At 38.2% G+C, this 14,925-nt stretch overlaps 1 protein-coding gene across 1 annotated transcript in view; it reads right to left on the reverse strand.

The window, feature by feature from the left end:
• Positions 1-14,925, reverse strand: part of LOC124776432 (mediator of RNA polymerase II transcription subunit 14) — a 180,921-nt gene that overhangs the window by 75,016 nt on the left and 90,980 nt on the right. Inside the window, 2 exon segments of the mRNA XM_047251426.1 lie at positions 1,725-1,884; positions 10,804-11,008. Of these exon segments, the coding sequence (XP_047107382.1) occupies positions 1,725-1,884; positions 10,804-11,008 (365 nt within the window).

The following is a 14,925-nucleotide window of genomic DNA, read 5'->3' on the forward strand; positions in this document are numbered from 1 at the left end:
GGTAGGACATGTCCTGAGGCACCAAAGAATCACAAATTTAGCATTGGAGTGCAGTGTGGAGGGTAAAAATCATAGAGGGAGACCAAGAGATGAATACACTAAGCAGATTCAGAAGGATGTAGGTTGCAGTACGTACTGGGAGATGAAGAAGCTTGCACAGGACAGGGTAGCATGGAGAGCTGCATCAAACCAGTCTCAGGACTGAAGACCACAACAACAACAACAAAAACAATATATCTTGAACTGTTTATGAAATATGGCAGTTGTTATGGTCACATGATTTGTGATGTCCAAGGACAGCAATGGTCACATTGCGCAACAATCTGTTGGATGTAAAAATCACGATCTCAAGAACGAAATGAGATATAATTCTGCTCTCAATTTTCAATAAAATTTTGGTATCTTATGTACATTTCAAACACTGCAATGTATGAGCTAAAAACAAGCATATGTAAAAATACATGTTTACCTCTGCAAACTCTTTAAAACTTCGCACAATGTTTTACTTCTTTTACTTAACCTGATGCAGCGCAGTAACTATGATGAATAATGAAAAGAAATTCAGTCACTTATCGAGCAAAGATAGCAGACTGTAAGACACGCAGAATTCTAATTTTTTAACCTAATAGTTCTCTTAAAATTGGACGGTAAGTGTTTCACAGCGGTCGGCACACCATCTCCCAGCACCGGTAGTGGCATTTGGTGACAGTACAGCTATAAGAAAGCTACTCTCAGCAAGGAATGCAAAGAGCACGCATGTAACAGCAAAAGGGTTGAGGAGAAAATGAACGAATGAAAGAAGCTGATACAGAAAAATGTTAAAATGAGGGCTAAGTCACACAACAAGTGATACATTCACTACACTAACCAATTACAATAAACTAAAAAATAGCTAAAAGAGCTATCTGTGCTACGTAACAGAATTAAATCTTGAAGATGATCGATAAAGAGTGATTAAGTTAGATGAAGTCTGAAGATTGTCATGAAACTTTGTGTCCTAAACATGGTAGCAGAAACAGAACAGGGCTATAATTTGGAGGTAATGCATTTTGGAACACAGACAGTTAAAATTTTGATGATTCTACAGGAATGGAGTATTTTTATTTTCACTAATTTATTTGTTTTCATACTGTGGCAGAAAGAATGTCACTTTCAGATGCTTCAGACTATAATCTATAAAGTGACTGGATATATAAAATAGCTACTCAACAAGCAGCAACAGGAGAAAATATATACGAGGACTACAGAAATGGGCAAGCTTTGAAGCCAGTGGTTCCTTCTTCCAGTAGAACATTTTAAGGGGAAGGAAGAGGGATGAAGCAAATGGGCTGGCTAGGTTTAGGAAATGGGGGGAGTTCAGAAAAGTTGCCCAGAGCCCGAGGAAAGTATGTCTCCCAAGACCCAGACTTTTTTCAACTCTCGCCATTTTCTAAACCTCACCAGTCCTTTTCCTTCCTCCCTCTTCCTTCCCATTCAACCCTTCTGCCATAAGAACTAGCCACTGCTCTGAAAGCTTGCTCATTTCTTTAATCTTTGTACATGTTTTCTCCTTCCGTTGCTTGGTGAGCAGGTTTTTTTATCTATTTAACTATATTATATATTCAAATATTGATTAAATTTGCTAAAATAGGCTATAATCTAATTTCATTATTTTAAAATTACACACGATAAAAAATGGTAGCTACACAATACAAGCAAATAAAAAACAAAATTTCACAACTTACGAGAATAACATTTGGATGCCGATGGAGCTTGACATACATTCGGTGCCTTCCTATTTTAGTCATTGGATGATCTGGATGATGCAATAATGGCAAGCGCTCATATGGAGTGGCTGGGAGATGTTGCAATGTCTTTTCACATCGCCGTTGAGTGATCCAAAACCTGGAAAATGTAAAATATATTTCTTGTTACATAATTAACAACGATGGTATTTTAAAAGTAATAATGCATGTAATCCTTTCACATAAGACTCATAAATCATGGAAAGAGTAACGTGTAAGGAAGAAAGTTTTTTGCATCAGTCATGTTGAATGAACTTATATTTACCAAATGTTACAATTAAATAAAAATGAAATATTCGACGAGAAATTTTAATGTAACTCAATTTATAGCTCTTTTTGCACCGACTTGCACAATAATAATACAGGGTGCATAAAAAAGAACCATCCAATTTGGCACGTCTATATTTTTGAAACTAATAAACATATACAATGAATTTTGTTTTTTGACGAATGGGAAACTCAAAAAGTTTTTTTTTTCTTTTTACTGCCTTTCCATAGGTATTCAGTATGCCCCCCCCCCCTCGAGATGCACCACATACATCAATGCGGTATTCAAATTGTTCCCACACTGCAGCGAGCATGTCTTGAGTTACAGCTTCCACAGCTGGTGTTATGCGATGTCTCAGTTCATTCATTGTTGTTAATAACAGAGTTACATTGAGTCCTTTATAAACCCCCAATCATGTAATGTCAGGTCCGGTGACCTTGGAGACCAGTAACATAAGGCTGAATCATTTGGTCCACGTCGACCAATCCATCGCTCAGCAATCCTTTGATTTAAAAATTCCCTCACTTCCAGATGTCAGTGTGGTGGTGCGCAATCCTGTTGGTAAATATAGTTGTTAAAATCAGTCTCCAACCTCATATGAAAGTCACACTGAACAATTATTACTGACCCGCACTGCGCAAAACATAGAACTCAAAATGCTTTCTGTTGTCCCGACACAATTTTTACTAGAACTGAAGTGGGCGCACACTGCAGCTACTTAATGGGAAGAGTTTGCTCTTTCCAACAGTACATCGTTAATGCACATATCTTAAATAACATAATAGTTATGATTTTTTAAAACTGAATTATTCTTTTTGATACATCCTGTACTTCAATAACGTAGTGATTAATACAGAGTACAATGTCAGAGACAATACTATTATTATTGTTGTGTTTATAGACATACACAGTGTATGAAAGAACAAGATGCCTACGATAATAAAACTTCTTTGGCCATCAAGAAGCTAAATTTGATTACGATTTTGTACAGTGTTTTTGTTACGATGAAATATTTTACATTCTGAAAATTCACAGCCCTTTTATGTGAAAGAAACACTGACCAATTTCAATAGTAAGTCATTTTTAAGCCTCTATAAAATACACCAACATGGATGAGTATTACATTAAATACATACACTAACCATTAACATTATCACAACTGACTTTAAATTCAATAGAAGCAATCTTTCTGTCTTATATATTTAAGCATTATGCAATATGTTGTATGTCCTGTGGCACGCAATTGAAAAGTCTTTCCATATGTGAAGCCGTACACCATCACCAGGAAAAATAACACTCATAATCCACAGGTCAGAGTGTGGAATGTTAGATCCCTTAACCAGGCAGGTAGGTTAGAAAATTTAAAAAGGGAAATGGACAGGTTGAAGTTTGATACAGTGAAGATAACTGAAGTTTGGTGGAAGGATGAACAGAACTCCTGATCAGGCGAGTACAGGGTTACAAATACAAAATCAAATAGGGGTAATGCAGGAGTAGACCTAATAATGATAAGAAAATAGGAATGCAGTTAAGCTACTATGAACACCACAGTGAATGCATAGTCATAGCCACGGTAAATGCAGGCATTGCATCTGTTCCAAGATGGCATCACAACAGTTAAAGGCTTACCATGTGCTCTGTTTTGAGGTGTCCAGATCTGTGTATACACTGCAACGCAAGTATCGTGCATGGCTTAGGAAAGATTTACCATGCAATAACAATCTAAGTATGTGGTACCGACAGATGCCTTTGTAAGGGGAAGAATCATGGCTAACCTCATGTAGCTGATGCAAACAGCACACGAGGCATTTCATCGAAGTCCTCACAAGTTACTTAGTAAAGCAAGCAGGCAACTGCTCATGCCAAATATTACAGTGTGCGTAAACAGCTTTGTTTTAAACCATACAAAGAGGGATTAGTGCTGACCTTTACACCACTAGACAAAGCAAAAAAGCTCGACTTTTGTGGAGAACTGGAGTAGAGGATGTTGGTTTTATAAAAAGACTTAGCTTCTGTGGTGAAACCCCTTTCCATGTAAGTGGCAAGGAGAAGCATACACACACACACACACACACACACACACACACACACACACACACACACATACACACACACAATGTCAATATCTGGGGAAGAGAGAAACCAAACACTGATGAAGCATCAGTGTGACTCTTCAAAAGTGAATATTTTTTGTGTGGTGTCACACGAGAAAGTCCACAGCCCATTTTTCTTCTAACAACACACAGTGAGCGTAACTCACTTCAAGGCGTGTTGAAAACCTGGTTGTTACCCCAGCTGAACACCAGTTATGATGATTACATTTTGAAATTGGACGATGCTTCGCCTATTTTGCAGGAATGTACAAGAGCTTCTTAAGTATGTTCTTCACCAATGCTGGATTGGACATGCTGCAACAGTAGACCACAGCCTTCTCCCCTGATCAGCCCATATGCTGGATTTAACATCCCATGATTTCTTTCTGTGGGGGTTTATGTACCGCCAAATGCTGTTTCCCTTGAGGATGGGAGTGACCAGATAAAGCATGCACTGCAGATTATCAGAGAGAATGTTCTATACAGAGTATGGGAAGAATCTGATTACCATGTAGGTGTGTGTCGTGTGACCAAAGGTGCACATATTGGAGAACTGTACAAACACATAAAAAAATGGGACAGCTGCCACTGCTTGTGGTGAAACATTTGTCCATATAAAGTAATAAATTGATCTATTATGAATTTTTAAAACCACACCACTGATTTATAAACACCTTAAATAATCGTAGTGTTTGCCAAGAATGAGACAGGGAGTGGCAAGGGGTGTATAGTTTCACACTGTTTGTCTAAAATGCAATACATATACCTTTGGCGTTTAAATACATCAGTATAGTCAAATGAGTTAAAAGTATACACTTACACATATTTCAATTACATCTCAGTTAATTTCCATTACTTCTCAGTTCAGTATAATTGTAAAAGGAGCCTATCATTGAAACTAAAGTAATATACACCTCATTATTTGTAAAGAGTGGCAGAAATAACTGGGGTAGAAAATGTAGGGATAAATAACAAGAAAACATATCATACACACATTCACAAAATAAGGCAACACAAGAAATTCATTAATAATACATTAAATAATATTTACAAAACAAGTCTTTCCCATCATCTGTATACAATCCCAAGCAGCCCATATGCCTGCAGATACTGTTACATCACATCAGAACATAAAACACAGCAGGTACCCCATGTAACAGAGATGTAAATATTAGATATCAAATGTAATGTTATAAAGGATTACTGAAATATTAGTTAACACTTATGGAAGCAAATTATATTTCCAGCTTTAGTGTACTGTGTTCCTTGACACATACTATGGCTAAATAATAAATACTAAAAGCTGATATAACATGTAGTACTAATTAACCCCTTAATAAAACATAACCTGCACCATTATTGATAATATAATTAAAGCGAGTAGTGAATATAACATGCAGACTGCTTGAGTTACAGACTTCAAGTGAACCTATAATTACCTTCAAAACAAAATTATTGTCCACTTTATTATCCATTAGCTGAAAACCTCTTCTACATTTCATCCTACAAAATTATATATTGGGCTGGCAAGTAATGAAGGTAAAGCTCTAACATATTAGGTAGATGTAAATACACTACTGGCCATTAAAATTGCTACACCACGAAGATGACGTGCTACAGACGCGAAAATTACCGACAGGAAGCAGATGCTGTGATATGCAAATGATTACTTTTTCAGAGCATTCACACAAGGCTGGCGCCGGTGGCGACACCTACAACATGCTGACATGAGGAAAGTTTCCAACTGATTTCTCATACACAAACAGCAGTTGACCAGCGTTGCCTGGTGAAATGTCGTTGTGATGCCTCATTTGAGGAGGAGAAATGCATACCATCACGTTTCTGACTTTGATAAAGGTCGGATTGTAGCCTATCGTGATTGCGGTTTATCGTATTGTGGCATTGCTGCTCGCGTTGGTTGAGATCCAATGACTGTTAGCAGAATATGGAATTGGTGGGTTCAGGAGGGTAATACGGAATGCCGTGCTGGATCCTAATGGCCTCGTATCACTGGCAGTCGAGATGACAGGCATCTTATCCGTATGGCTGTAACGGATCGTGCAGCCACATCTTGATTCCTGAGTCAACAGATGGGGACATTTGCAAGACAACAACCATCTGCACGAACAGTTCGATGACGTTAGCAACAGCATGGACTATCGGCTCGGAGACCATGGCTGCGGTTACCCTTGACACTGCATCACAGACAGGAGCGCCTGTGATGGTGTACTCAACGATGAACCTGGGTGCACGAATGGCAAAACGTCATTTTTTTGGATGAATCCAGGTTCTGTTTACAGCATCATGATGGTCGCATCCGTGTTTGGTGACATCGCAGTGAACGCAAATTGGAAGCGGGTATTCGTGATCGCCATACTGACATATCACCCGGCGTGATGGTTGGGGTGACATTGGTTACACGTCTCGGTCACCTCTTGTTTGCATTGACGGCACTTTGAAGACTGGACGTTACATTTCAGATGTGATACGACTCGTGACTCTACCCTTCATTCGATCCCTGCGAAACCCTACATTTCAGCAGGATAATGCACGACCACATGTTGCAGGTCCTGTACGGGCCTTTCTGGATACAAAAAATGTTCGACTGCTGCCCTGGCCAGCACATTCTCCAGATCTCTCACCAACTGAAAACGTCTGGTCAATGGTAGCCAAGCAACTGGCTCGTCGCAATACGCCAGTCACTACTCTTGATTAACTGTGGTATAGTGTTGAAGCTACATGGGCAGCTGTATCTGTACACGCCATCCAAGCTCTGTTTGACTCAATGCCCAGGTGCATCAAGGCCGCTATTACAGCCAGAGGTGGTTGTTCTGGATACTGATTTCTCAGGATCCATGCACTCAAATCGTGTGAAAATGTAATCACATGTCAGTTCCAGCATAATATATTTGTCCAATGAATACCCGTTTATCATCTGCATTTCTTCTTGGTGTAGCAATTTTAATGGCCAGTAGTGTAGTTACTTATATTGAAAGAGGGGGGGGAATGGTGGAGGGGAAAGGCTAGAACAAACACATCTAACATATCAAGTATAAACCCATTAACTAATATTCTAGTCTTCAACATATAACCTGCTTGAAGATGTATAACAAATTTTTATTTTTTAAATCAGTTTGTTCACTGAGCACACATTTTGGCTGATTGTTAAACAGTGTAAATTTCAGTTTCTTTGTAAATGTTCATAAGCATGCCCTTATTAAATATGAGTAACACACATAATGTATTATTTTTATCAGTTATATGTTTACTCTTCGTAAGCGAGGACAGAAAGAAGATTTATTATTTGCACTGGTATTCACGGGCACGGTCTAACTCGTACAAAAATTCCTACCCATTTATGCTACATAAATTTTATTACAATCATCACATTTAAGTCTATAAATGCCCAAGTGTTTCATAGACTGAATTTTTTGTGTATCATGTTGGAGTATTCCATTCAACTCATTGTGAGTGGAGTGTCACGAAATTCTTTTGCTATTTCCTCTGATACACATCCACAATACACCAACAGCACATATTTAGTTTCACTAATTTTTGAGAACAGCCAACAGTCTTGTTACAGTGGTAACATCAGTTCCCGTCAGATCACTGAAGTTAACTGCTGTTGGGCTGTACTAGTGTGGTGGGTCAGAACCGTTGGGCCTTCAAGGCCTGGTCCAACGGAGGTTAGTTTTTAAATTTTTGAGAAAATTTCTCTTAGATAAAATCAGTTGTTTCAATAAAAAATGTTTTATTGCAGTCAAGACTGTTTCTAATGCATTCTAAAATATTTATCTTTGTTCTCTGGTTGTTGTTCTGGCAGTGTAATTAGATCGTCAGATCTCTCATTTTTACTGTTCTGTTTCGTATCGTACATTGCCTTAACCATTTCTTTCTCATACCCATTTCTGATCACTGTTTAACTCTCTGTCAATTTCGTTTTTATCAAGTGGAATATTTAAAATTCTACTTGTCACGGAACAAAAGAAGGTTCTTTTTACAACAATTTTTGTTACACTTCTAAATACAAACACAATTCATTCATTTTGCATCTCTCTCACTACTGGTAATTGAACAGTGGTTGGTATTGCAGCAAACTATGGGTGTATCATATGTCTTTGCCTAACTATACTATAGTACAATAAGATACAGTACATAGTCTTGCTTCACTGTGATTTGAAAAACACATCAATAGGTGACGGTTATTTTTTTTTCCTACTTTTAATATTGTGTTGTTCATCTTAGTTAATAGGTTCATCACTTATTCGTCAACTTCAAATTTTGACATACAATGCTTAACTGCATCCATTGCTTCAATAGCTTTTGGACAGGCAAAGGTTCTAATTCAACCCTGTCTGCACTTCCTTCTTATTTCTCTGCCATAGGTAACTGCAACACGTCATCAATGTCAAGGTTACTGCCATGTTCAGCCACAATTCCTTTATTTTCTGGTATGATGCCTTCTGTAAGTATCCAATAAAAGCCAGACTTGTTGAAGCAGCTAGAAATTGCACTTCCTTACATGGGATTTCAGGCACTTCTTACAAAATGCGTAAGATTCAAATCATTATCTTTCTTAGTGTAGAATGAAGATAGGCGTGCCTCTGCCTGCCTCTCCTTTACTAGAATCTCTTTGTTGCTGGCATTTTGTACAGCCTTGGGTGAGGGACTGAAGGTGGCTCATACAGTCACGTGGAAAAAACTCTACATTTATATTACATAGATATGACATATTTTGAGTATACACTGCACATTGGTCGATAAACAGGATGATTTTCCTATTTCTAACACCCAACCTTGCATTCCAGGTGCACCAGAATTGTTTGAATTTAATTGTCATTACCCATGCTTTCACATGTATAAATATATGGAAATATTTGCACATTTTTACAGCATTGTGGACTCTTCACCTTTACAATTACTAGTGGCACCATTTTCTGTCCCATTTTCATTATAATATAATGGACAGTTAGCGTCTCTCTACTAAATTTTCCACCATGGCATTTCTTTCCTCTAAAACCGACAGTTTTGTCAGGTGGAAGGTGAAAAAATAAGTCCATTTCACCTGAATGTTACATTCCATTTCACCTGAATTACATTTATCATTGTGATGATACCTTTCTATGACTGATGGAAGAATATTTTTTCCATGACTGAACAGTGTCAATGTTAATGCTTCCAGCCTTATCTTGAACACATTTACATACACATCGTTTTGGTTCTTGAACCCCTGATCCACTCACTGGGTGCTTTGAGATCTGTGAGACCCACCTTTTGTGCCAAACACATTGCTTCAGCAAGGAGTAAGTACAAGTTCCTTTTATCCAGTTCCGTAGCATGTTTTCCAGTTCTGGAAACCAATTGTCACACACTAGTTTTTATTTGCTGGGACCTCCTTCAAAACATACTCCTTAAATTATTTTACATTTGCTCAATATTTTATATAATGTTGAAAGCAGAATGTTAGATTTTTGTGCAATATCAACATGCTTCATGTGCAAATTTTAATCCACATCTCGAATAATGTTCCACTTTCCATCGTATGTGAACTGTCTCACTGCTTTTTTATCCATTATGTATACTATTCAACACAAACAGATCAGGGCCAGCGTGTCATTCAGATGCTAACCATGAACAAAGGGCACCAGTGACAGTGGTCCATGCTAGTAAATATTCAGTTTATCGTTGGGCCACTACAACTTCGTACCAACCTCCAAGCGATACTTTTCTGTAGAAGTCGGAAGGCACTGAACTACTTCTAAACTATACATATTACTTCTATTAATCATTTCTGCCATAGAATACAATCTGTATGACATGCAAAGTTGCTCACACTGCACAAAACTGTATCCAAACAAGTTTCCCCATTCTTGGTCATAAATGTCCTACTTCCAGCATTCCCACAACTCCAGGTGGAAAAAAAGTTGCAGTGGCCAAACAGTACTGATACTGCCAGATTTGAATGTGATGAGTGGTGAGAGAGAACAAAGAGTTGTTTTAACATGCAATTAACGCATCTGGGAATGGGACTTAAAAATGGACATACTATGTGGGAAAAGCAGGTATCTGGGACATATTGACAAGCTTCCACAGTACTACCTCAAAAAATATTTTTTCAACCATTCGCATAATGCTCTAACATTAATTTTTGCTTGCCCTGAAACAGGTGTTTACAAACAAAACTTGTTACTGCAGGAAGATACAGAAGTTCACCTAATAAACAGTCAATCTCACATTTAAAGCAGTGAGAACAGTTAAAAAGGCTGGAATACAAATTTAAGAAACAATGAATCAACAATTTTTAGAGCCATCAGTCCCCCAACAAAGCAGGCATGCATGCACTCCTGTCTGGCAGGTGCTTCCTAGCACTTTACTTCACAGATGCTCCCTTTCACATTACTTATTTATTTTCTTCTACATTTTCTCTTCACACATAATAGAAAGAATGTAGACTGCCAACAGCCAACATTTTACCCTTATACACATCAGCATTACTAGTCTTTGCTTCCTTTCCTTTCTGGTTAAGGTGACTTTCTTGCCTGGCATTATTCACTATTGATGTTAACACACAGACATTAAAGCAAAATAGCCTTATTTCAATACTAGCAACATGTAGCTCCACAACATAATAGCACAGAGACTTTGACTTGAGACAAACCTTAGTTCTGAGATGAGAGCAGGCAGCCGTGCATGGTCATTGTTCAGTGCAGTTTGGAGCTCAGGCACAAGGGGAGCATCATGCTGTGGGACATGGCATTGTAACATTCCTGTGTGTGTGTCCACAGTCACCAACAACTGCTCAGCTCGAAGACACGGAGACAGCACAGGTACAGCCAATATAGCTGGCGATCCTTGCAAGGGACCTATGACAAGCACCTACATGAGTAAGCTACAATCCAAAGAACACAAATATTAAGTATATCAGAACCCTGATCGGCAAAACCAAAATAAAAGTTGTGACTGAGAGTAAGTAGTACTGCAGATAGTCACTATCTAAAACTATTACTTTGCTGTTAACAAATAGTTTGCAACATGTTTCATGTCAATTGATACTGGAAAACAGATGTCTTCTCACAAGAGGCTACATTTGATCCTTTTAAAAGTTTCTTTTAATTTACTGTCATGCAAAATTATGTGCTTTAGGAACACTGATTCTGTAGTATGTTACTTGTACACAAGGTTTCTTTCCATTCATACTTCACGCACACCCCCCCCCCCCCAAAAAAAAAAAAAAAAAAAAAAAAAAAAAAAAAAAAAAAAAAAAAAAAAAAAAGAAGATAACATCTGAAAATGACCTACAAAGTGAAGGGAAAAAGTGTTTTGTAAATGGATGAATAGTAGTACGAAAAAATTAACCAATAAACAAATGAGAGCTAACACCGATATTTCAACAATAACAGACACAATGTTTCGAACAAGAAACAATTCAATAATTCTCAAGTAAATGGAAAAAAAAATCATCTTCTCATCTAACAATTATCCTTTAAGTTCAGGATCCTGTGCTATTAACTCTGGAGAACTCACATGAGACATACTTTCACACTGAAGTTCTAGGATACAAGTATACCCATTTAAAAATCATTGGCTTTTTAGAAGTTATCCACTTATTCTGTTATAGGGTGTGTACACAGACAAGGGAAAAAAACCCTGATTTTTCCCAGATTTCCTGGTTAGAAATACAGTATTTCCTGGGAGAAAACACACTATACCTAGAGTGAATGTACATTTTTTCCCATGTTAAGTGACAATATACTTTCCCCTGGAGCTGTAAGGAAACATTTAACAAATGCCATAAACAGTATGGTGACTGCAACATGATGTTATTTTTGATTTTTTTCAAATGGACTAAGCTACAGATCAGTATTGCACTACAACCTGGTTTTTTACTGTTACATCGTTGGCTTCGCCAACTCACAACCAAACAGTTACCTTCCATTCTAACCTACACCTTGGGCTAAGCTAAAGATCAATCTGCCACCACAACCAAGTAATCAATTCTCCTTCTCCTTCGTTTTTTCCATGTTCATTGGCTTCATCAATTAACAACAAAACTGTGAATATATGGTAGAAAAAGTGACATGACAGCAGCCATCAAATTAAAATTTCCAGGCTATTATACTGTGGTTCAAGTATAAAACTTTCTGCTTATGTTTCCTCTTCAACTGCGGAAGACATCTTCAGAGGTAAAATGGCGACCTGCAACCAGAACTCTAGGGAACGTCGAATATACAACAGTCTCGATTGAAAGTAATCGACTGTCATCCTTGTGCTCAGGTACATCAATGGAGATTAAAACGTAATAATTCTTACTGCAGAGAAGGGTAATGCCATGGTCCTGATGAAGACTATCATGAAAAGATCAATAATGTTTAGGATCCCACCAATTATTAAAAAAAACTTCACAAGCATCCAACTACGAAGATCTTAAAAATCGCTAATTGATTGGTGAAAGCATCTTCACTCTCCTCTGACGATGAGAAACTACTGTGCAACATGGAAGTACACCCACCTAGGCTCTATGGATTAACCAAGGTGAACAAACCACACATTCCTTTGAGGCCTATTGTGAGTGCTACAGGGTCTCCCACCCACAAATTTGCTAGACACCTTGCCTCACTGCTGCAACCATATGTTAGTGGAACTGATAGCCATATTACAATTTCATAACATTTCATCGAATATTAAAAGAAATGCACGTGGGCCAAGGTGTTATCCTTGTTAGTTTTGATGTTGTCTCGTTATGTAAGATGATTCCAGTGAACGAAGCTAACTCATGTAAGGCTGATATTTTTCCAGTAGATATTGTGGAGTTATTCACCCACTGCCTCACCATGATCTATTTCAATACAATAATGATTTTTATGAACAGATTAACGGAGTGGCTATAGGCAGTCCTCTTAGGCCAGCTGTTGGAGAACTTTGAACAACAGGTATTGCAGACTGCCAGGAAAAGACCACCCAGGTGGTACCACTATGTCAATGATGCTTTCTCAGTATGGACACACGGCGCAGACGAATTGGATGCCTTCCTTACACATCTCAACAGTATCAATACAAAAATACTCACCTACGTAGAGAATCAGGACCCATAAGGAACGAAGACGGCCCAAAGGGAAAGTTTCCCTTTCATTCATCTGTACGATTACAGATTGCATTGGGAAAGTGTTGAGAAAGTACGGTGTGGAAACTACATTGTAGAATCCCTTGCAGTTGTGGACTGGTTTATATTGTTACTACACAAAGAAGTGTTAACACCTGCCTCGAACACAAGAGGAATTGCCGTCTGGGACATATGGATAAATCGGCCGTAGAGGAACATCTTTATATCAAGAGGGTGATCATGAAATAAAATTCATTGATACGAGTGTCATATCAAAAACATTCATTATCAACCACATATGTATAGAGAGGCTACTGAGATTTATAAACACCATAACAATTTTAACAGAAAAGAGAAAGGTGTTAAATTAGATAAAATTTGGATGTCAACACTGCAACATGGGAATAACTATAGATTACTTTCAACCAAGAATGTTGGCATTACCAGCGATAATCTCATAGCCAACATCACATGACAGGCTGTGGTGCCCTCTATACTGCATATATATTCACCGCTCTCTCGAGTTCTGGTAGCAGTTCACCATTTTACCTCTGAATATGTCTCCTGCAGTCGGAGAAGAAACATTTGGAGAAAGTTTTAAGCATCGACCACAACCTAATAGACTGGGAGTTTTAAGTGATGTCACAACCAGCTGTGAAAGCTTACATTGTATTGTCTATCCCTTGAATGGTAAAGGTGTTGTACCTCAGCATACAACAGCCTGGCACTTCAGGAAACCAAACCCAGCAAAAACAACACTTTTTGGAAAGATCTTTGATGTGTGGCAAAATGTACACTGCATATTTTCGTGTTACAATAGTATAAACACGAATTCCACCAAAAACAGCACTGTAGCTTTTGAAGTACTAAAACTGAGACTGCGGTGTACTTTTGTCAGCCAGTCATAACTGACATCACATGATCTCACCAGCTAATGACAACAGATATTCACAGCATACGACATGTGATGTCATCTGTCAACAGCAACATGAACAGACAAATAGGAGATGTTAATGGTTTGAATTAATATGAATACAATATAGCTACAAGAAAAGGTAAGCTGTCTCATATAATAGTCATCTTTCTCAGCATATGTTACCTTTACCTTTACATCTACATCTTCATCTAGATGGTTACTCTGCAATTCACACTTAAGTGCCTGGCGGGGGGTTCATCGAACCATTTCCATACTACTTTTCTACCATTCCACTCTCGAATGGCGCGTGGGAAAAAGGAACACCTAAATCTTTCCGTTCGAGCTCTGATTTCTCTTATTTTATTATGATTATCATTTCACCCTACGTCGGTGGGTGTCAACAAAATATTTTCACACTCGGAAGAGAAAGTTGGTGACTGAAATTTCGTAAATACACTACTGGCCATTAAAATTGCTACAACATGAAGATGATGTGCTACAGACGTGAAATTTAACCGACAGGAAGAAGCTGCTGTGATATGCAAATGATTAGCTTTTCAGAGCATTCACACAATGTTGGCGCCGGTGGCAGGAGGAAAGTTTCCAACTGATTTCTCATACACAAACAGCAGTTGACCGGCATTGCCTGGTGAAATGTTGTTGTGATGCCTTGTGTAAGGAGGAGAAATGCGTACCATCAAGTTCCCGGCTTTGATAAAGGTCGGACTGTAGCCTATCGTGATTGTGGCTTATCGTAATGCGAC

This window comes from Schistocerca piceifrons, chromosome 2, assembly GCF_021461385.2.
Source record: "Schistocerca piceifrons isolate TAMUIC-IGC-003096 chromosome 2, iqSchPice1.1, whole genome shotgun sequence".
Lineage (NCBI taxonomy): Eukaryota > Metazoa > Arthropoda > Insecta > Orthoptera > Acrididae > Schistocerca > Schistocerca piceifrons.